Below are 7,919 nucleotides of genomic sequence, written 5' to 3' on the forward strand. Positions count from 1 at the left end.
CTTTTTTTTGATAGTAATTTTTTTAATCTTCTTCCATTCATGGAAATATTTTTCACCTGCTTGTTCAATTTCATGCAAATTGAACAGATAAGGCACTAAAATTTCAGACCTCCACCGGCCTCGTTTTTTCAGTGAAAGTCAACCATTATATCCAATGTACAAATATCACATTCAGTTGGATCAATTCCATTTTTTTCATTTTTTGCGAGACGGTAAATGTGATATACCCTACTATACAGATCGCTGATCGCTGTGTTGCTTTGGAAACATCTTGATCTGAATCAGTGATCCAGGATCACTTAGCTCATGGTACATCAAAGGAAACGATGAATCCAATCTTGTCACGGATTCATCGGCTCCTTTCAAGCACCATGAATCCGAGTGATCTTACATCACTGATCCTGATCCAAATCATCCCAAAGAAACGCACTCAGAGATTCCATTCTCTTTCTGCCCCCTCTCGTCTCTCACCGAGCAGAAAGACAAGAAAATGTTGGTCGTGCATCGTAGCCATTGAAGATAACCAGAGCATTGGCTTTTTTATTATTATCATTCTTTTAAAATTACAATTACAATACATCGCATAAAGTACATAAAATTTGACAACATTGTATTACAATACAAAAGATTGCATTACGTACCTTACATTACTTCTTTTTTTTTGCTATGGCTACTATATGCAAGTAGAACGTCACGTACCGTGCTTTTAGACTATTTACAATACATTGAATACTTTTAAGCATTATGTTAAATTAACTCAATGTTGAGATGCATTAGCTTTGGCTTTTGATTCAGAATTTTAAGCATAATTACTCTAAACTCCATACATCTGTATTCATCTATTTTTCTCAACAAATGCATCTTACGTAGTTGTTCTATTGGGCTTGGTCCATCACAGCTGAAATTCACTTGCTTAAGTGTTTGATATGTCGAAGCTCCACTGTCGGATCAGGAGTTTTTGATAAGTTCTATTCGTCTAAATGCATAGCTTCTCAGAGAAAACAAAAAATCAAAGTGACAAGGGATTTATCCAAGCAACAGGACAGGTGCCAGGAATTAAAATGTGATTATCCCTTATAAAGTGCTAACGACGCTAGTGAAATCTCTTTCTATACTCCGAGAGAGACATTTGCATTCAAATAAAGAGAAAAAACCTTTATATCTGGACGGTGATCTTAGTCGTTCTAAGTTGCCGCCGATCATTGGTTTGGAAAAAACCCGCACAGCCACGAATTTAAGCTGAGCAATGAAAGTCATCAGAAAATAATAGTTCAGTTTTCGACATCACTGGTAAGTAGTGTGTTAGCTATATTTTCTAGTGTGACATTCAACTTGCGAACGAAAGTTCAGCTTTCAAGAATTGTGTACCAGAAAAAAATTTTTTCGTGGATCATGGAGCTTGTGTAAACTATAAACAATGTATACCGACATATTAAAATACTAAAATATTTTACCAAGGCTAGAAAAGACCTCTTGTTCGACCACTTGAATAGTATTTGCTGAACTAGGAGGAAGGGCTCTAGCTAAGCGAATAATTTCTTGGTCACATAAAGAGGATCTGAGCAAAGCACAAACAAAAAACTCCTTGAAATATCGAAGAAGCTGGAGTAATTCTCTTTGAAGTTGATCTAAATGTAAATAAACTGATTTTCGAACAAGGTTAATCATACAAGGCGTGCCGTTAGGTGAAATTTACTCGAGGTCAGTGCTTCAAGAAAAAAAAGGTTCCTGTGATTTTGGAACTGAAACTGTATTAATTATCATCAAATGATAGAAAATGGGGATCAACTTGGGAGAAAGATTTTAAAATATATATATAAAAAATACGACACTAGCTTTGAAACGATCATCTTTCCATTTTCCCGTGTAATTTTCCAATTCCAAATTTGCCATCGTTCGCCATAGCTTACGGGTTCTTCGTGCTCTCCGAACACAGTTAATGTGGAAAAAACAAAAAAAATCTAAACAGTATTAAATTTGGATTTCCCATGATCAAGACATGATTCCAAACTTTGTTTATAAGGAAGTTACTAGAGATTAAAAAGCAAGCTAAAAAGCAAGACGGTTAATAGGCTGTGCTGACGCACGAAATCTTAGAGAAGTTAGTCAGGTTTTCAATTAGTTAGCGGCTGCAGCACTGCTTCTTTGTTAGTCAATTAAGGACATATATCACTGGCCTCAAGCCAAAAATTTAACAAAACTCTTCCTGGGATATATTTTAAAGGATGAAATGATAGTCTCAGTTAAAGGCTGTCATGTTTAAAATTACTAACAATCATTTTAATGATCCCTCTTGACGCAAAATAGTCTTTTTTTCCCTAAGCAAAGAAGCATGTCATATAATGGACTGCTTTGACACGCGAAATCTTAGAGAAGTTTGCCATTATTATTTGAGAATTAAAACTATTTAGCGGCTTCGTAAGATTGGCACATCTATATTACTTTCTTTTTGGTTGATTACTGATGAATCTACAAACTATTTAGCCAATAATTTAAATAACACTTCTTTCATGACTCACTATTCGAATGGAAGGGAATAGATCAATTTCCACGTCAGCCGTGAAAGTTTCAGTTCAAGGCCCCGTCCACACTACGCCGAAGAAATTTACAAATGCAGATTTATTTCTAGGGTTAGGCGTACCGGCCACACTACGAATCCGTCATAAAACCGGAGTTTTTCGGAAACGCTCGTTAAACCGGAGGAATTTGAACTCATTTTAGTGCGGACGGAATACATTTTGAAAACGGAGCTTTCTAAAAACGACGACGTTGCGATAATCATGTGATTTTTCCTCAAACACAAATCCACAATGTCTGGTAATTGTTACTTTGTCAAATTTCTCCGGCGTAGTGTGGAAGGAAACATTTTATGCGTTGTCAGAGTGAAACCTTCGTTTCCAAATTTTTCCGCCGTAGCGTAGACGGAGGGTAAAACTTGAATAGGACTTTTGCAATAATTGGTCACGTGACGTAGTTTTCAAGAACATATTGATTTAGTCGTTTTCAAATATAGGCAGAGCTGGCAAGTCTTATATTTAAGCAGATGATTTAACAACCCCGCCTTTTTGTTTAAACTAATATAAATCCCGTGATAGAGACCAGTATTTCGTCGTTTGATCTCTCGTAGATTTATTAAAGAAAGGATAACCATAGACGCCCAGGAAAATCTGAAAATGTGAATTACACTCCTAAATAATGTAAACCTCCGAAGAATAAGTAACACCGTGTGCAATCATACAAATAAAGCTGTCGACGAGAGGTTCATCCTGTCTGCAGCAAATATGAACATCTCTAACTCGTCTACAGCTGTACCGAATCAACCTCTACCTGGGATAACTACTTTTACACGTACAACATACTCTATCTTGGCCACAGTAGCTATGATAGGAAACACCTTGGTCATTCTTGTTTTCGTCTGGGACAAAAAGCTATTAAAGAAATCCTACAACATGTTAATACTGTCCCTGGCTATATCTGATGTTCTGACAGCAATCATGCTCATCACAAACCCAGCTTTTGTTCTTGGTGACGCGTTTCCTTATCCAACCAATCAAGTGCTGGGAGACATCTTCTGCCGGGTTATATGGAGTCGTACGTTTCTCTTCCAGCTGGTGGTTTTCTCAGCGTACATTTGTATGGCTTTGGCGACGGAGCGGTGGTACGCAATTATCAAGCCTTACAAGTACAACGAGACCTTCAACCAGAAGCGAACCCTTGTTTACATCTCGGTTGTGTGGCTGTGGTCGACGATCCTGTGTGGCACCTCTCTGTTCGAAGTTGCATACGTTTCTTCGAATCCGCTGAATCTACGATGCAAATGGCAGCTTTACTGGGGTAAGCAGCCGGTCCGTGGTATTGTGGGTATCGTTCAAGTCCTGTTGAAAATGGTGCTTCCAAGCTTGATTATGCTGTCTCTGTTCATTCACATGGTTTACACGGCAAGCAAGTCCACAATCGCCTCAGCTGAGAGCAGGGCTAAAATTCGCGGCAAAATGACGCGCATGGTAGGTGCAGCGTGCATCATGCTGATCGTTTGCTTCGCGCCAAGTCAGACCAACTACGCGATGGCAATGGCGGGAAAAACACGGCTGGATACCAAATTGCACCATGTCCTCTCCCTATTGGTTTTTGTCAACAGCTGTTTGAATCCATTCATTTATGGGCTGAGCAACAAGAATTACCGTCAGGGCTACCTGAAAATCCTGTTTTTGGTTTGCCCCAAGAGAAGATGGAGGCAGAACAGGGTAAAAGATGGAAGCGTCCTTAATGCGTTGGAAAACGTCCAGGACACCGCAAGTCGCGAGAGGAACACAGAGGAGATTCAGGAGAGAGAAAGTAACGATAATCACGTGTGAATTGTCAGTTGAAATTTTTATCTTAACAGTAGGAAAAGATGGGGTTTACGTGGCACTACTTTACTTTTTATCGCATTGCAGACAAATTTCGGACAAAAGATAACGTAAGGCAGCGTTCACACCACGCCGGAGAAATTTGAAAACGCAGATACATTAATTTTCTACGGTTACGCCCACCGTCCATACCAATCCGTCACGAAAACGTAGCTTTTCGAAAATGCTCTTCAAACCGGAGGAACTGGAAAAGGCTAGCTTTTCGTTTACGCGTTTACGGAAAACGTTTTGAAAACGGAGCTTTTCGTAAACGATGCCGCCAAGATAATCATATGATTTCCCTGACCGAAAAACAGAAATCCAAAATGACCGCAGTGATTGTTGCGTTTTTAAACTCCTCCGGTGTAGTATGCACGGATTGATCCATTTTCAGAGTGAAATCTCCGTTTCCAAATTCCTCCGGAGAAGCGTGGACGGGACTGTATGTGGGTTTGATGTGAGTTTGATGTGAGTTTACCTGCGGACAGTACTTTCCAAAATTGCCAAAGTTACCGAGGCCATAAAAATAAAAGTGCATGCGTTTGCGGAGGAACATGCTATAATAAACGTTATCAAGGTAACGTGTTTTTTAAGTTGATCGCTGACTGAGTGCTGAGTTTCAATTGGATCGCGAGCTCAAGCGATTGTAGTCAGGTTCAGGTAGTTCAGAAGCCGGTTAACGCTTACCCGGGATTAAAAGTTGAGCCGAGTATAAATTTTTCTTGGATAAGCATGTTTTTCACTGCTTATGTTTTGTCTCTGTTTTAGGTTATTCAAACTCAAATGAGCAGGCCAAACAATATCAACAGAAAACCTCAACGCAACTCAAATCAAAATTTTCGCTTATCCTGGGTTAGCTCAATTGGGCTTTGAACAACCCGGCCTAGGAGCTCCGCTTTTAGGCTTGGCTAAATCTGTATAGTATGAGCGTTGTCAACGTTGTTAACGTGCGTTTATAATTATGGGTAAGTGAATCCGTGTCCATCTCTTTTCTTTTGGAGGACTGTGCTCGAAATCATGTGATTACCTCTACAAATATGACAAATCTTGACCGTATTTTTATTGTTCGTGAGATATTTCCAGCTCACCTGAATTAGACAATCTGATAGATTGTAACCTTATGAATATGTGAAGAGTGAAAGAAACTTAAGAGGGAATTCACTTAAGTTCGAGTAACAAGTGGACAAAATTTTTGTACCAAGATTATTTACATTGTATTGCAAGCGTCTGTGCGACTGTTTTAAAAATCTTCTCAAAAGAAATAATTTCTAACAACACCAGATGTCGAAAGCAAATTTTGAAGTTCATAATTATGAAACACTTAAAAGTACTGCTGAAATGAAACTGATGACAAAATTTTGTCTGTATTTGCACAATTTCTCTGAACTTTAAAATTTATTTTCTCGAGTTCTCATGGGAAATTGTTTTTGTTGTTATTTCAGGCAATTATTTATATCTTTGGCTTTTAGAAAACGAAAAAAGGCTCGTAATATACTTAAAATTATTCTGGTACACTTTTTTGCTCACTTCAGTGTCATTGTCTGAGAAAGTGTTCCAGGGGCCAAAAGTTGTGGTCAACCGATTTGGCTGAAACTTGGCACAGAAGTTGGGTCCAATGAGATATTTCAAAAGCCAACTTGGCTCACTTCTCTGACTTTTTTTTAAAATAATACTAGTGAGCAGCACTTCAGCAACAGATCTTGTCAACTTGCTTTATTTTCTCCGACCGGTTTCGTCTGATCATACAGACTTCATCAGGGAGTTTGAACAAGATACATAAAGAAACTTATTTTATACCTATTCTTTAGAGTACAAATCACGTTCCGACTAGGGTGTGAACAGCAAAAAACACCTACAAAATTGCGTGCAGGATATGACTAAAATCCTGCGAATGTGCAATGTTTAATTTTGGGGCTCACGGATTTAACGTTAAATCCGTGAGCCCCAAAATTAAACATTGCACATTCGCAGGATTTTAGTCATATCCTGCACGCAATTTTGTAGGTGTTTTTTGCTGTTCACACCCTAGTCGGAACGTGATTTGTACTCTAAAGAATAGGTATAAAATAAGTTTCTTTATGTATCTTGTTCAAACTCCCTGATGAAGTCTGTATGATCAGACGAAACCGGTCGGAGAAAATAAAGCAAGTTGACAAGATCTGTTGCTGAAGTGCTGCTCACTAGTATTATTTTAAAAAAAAGTTTTGGAGTTTCAGGGGGTCTCATTTTTGCCCTTTGAGCACCAAAAACCGGGCCTTCCAGGGAACATTTTGAAAGTGCCGTAAAACCCAACTGGTAAACTGTGCTTCCAAATGAATTTGACCATGAACTCTATTATAACAGAGCTTTCATTTCATAAATGTAACTTTGTCCTTGAGGTATTGGACAGAGAGGAGCCTTGGGCTAGACTTTGGCAAAAATTGATGTCAAAATTACAACCCAAAATTGCCATTTTTCAAAAAATCACTGTATCTACCTGCCTTCTTGCATAACGTCTGTACCTATACCATTATTTACTTTAGTGACCCAGTTATCAAAATCAGTTGAGAAAAATTTGGCTTTTCAAAGTTTGTTGAATTTTTGCCACAAACACTCCATGCCCCTCTAAGGCCATTCAAAATGGAATTTTGAGCATAATTCATGCCATAAACAAACCAAATTGCTGACATGAAACCCTTATTCTGTATTTGGTGAGTGAAAATGAATTGTTAAAGCCAAATCAGTTTCATTGTTCAGAAATACTGTGATTCTTACCTTACAATTGCTCCTAAAAGGCCTTTGATTAGCACAACAGACACCCTTATTTAGCAAAACGAGGGTTAATGTTTTCTTTCAAAACTTAGTACCCATCAAACAGCACAAATGATGAAGGCCTTACCTAGATATAACGATCTTTTTGAACGATGTTTGAATTTTTCACTGATTTATATTCAGTTTCAAGGTCTTTCAAGTCATAATTCTTTTCCGTTTCTCTAAGTATGGAAAATCTCCATATTTTGTCAGACCTGATTTTTTATGATTACAAGATAAAGTTAGCTTAACAAAAACGTTCGTTAGCATATAATCTATGTCTGTTAACAGCCCGCATAATTCTTGTAAATACCCACCAGTAAAGGAGCATGACCATGCATACATGGATATATTACAAACATGCAAGCTGCTGTTTATAGCAGTGTCGATGTGACCCGTTATTTCAGAGTCCTTTAGAGCGGAGTAAATGAAACCATCCGTCAAGAAGGAATGTACAATTAGGAGAGCTAGAAAGTAAAACAAAAAGCTTTTGTTGCAGCTACAATAACCAAACGAGGCCTTGCATTGAGACGATGTATCAACTGGCCCGCCATTTTGAACATAGGAGAGAGAGTGGGGACTGGACCGAATTCCCATTCTTTTTCGGTTTGGCGGGTATGTTTTGTCAGGTGTAAGAAATTCGAGGGTAATTTCACGATGGCACTTTGTTCCTTTGGAGGGGTAAGTGATCAGTGCGGTGCCACATCATGGGCTGCGCACGAAACAGGAATGGTTCTTTTG

The 7,919-nt window shown here is 38.5% G+C and overlaps 1 protein-coding gene across 1 annotated transcript; it reads left to right on the forward strand.

The window, feature by feature from the left end:
• Positions 1 to 2,740: 2,740 nt before the first annotated feature.
• Positions 2,741 to 5,105, forward strand: LOC145485320 (QRFP-like peptide receptor). Its single transcript, XM_081464002.1, has one exon. The coding sequence runs from the start codon at positions 3,282 to 3,284 to the stop codon at positions 4,353 to 4,355; it is 1,074 nt and encodes a 357-aa protein (XP_081320128.1). The 5' UTR covers positions 2,741 to 3,281; the 3' UTR covers positions 4,356 to 5,105.
• The last annotated feature ends 2,814 nt before the right edge of the window (positions 5,106 to 7,919 follow it).

Source organism: Orbicella franksi, chromosome 4, assembly GCF_964199315.1.
Source record: "Orbicella franksi chromosome 4, jaOrbFran1.1, whole genome shotgun sequence".
NCBI classification, from domain to species: domain Eukaryota; kingdom Metazoa; phylum Cnidaria; class Anthozoa; order Scleractinia; family Merulinidae; genus Orbicella; species Orbicella franksi.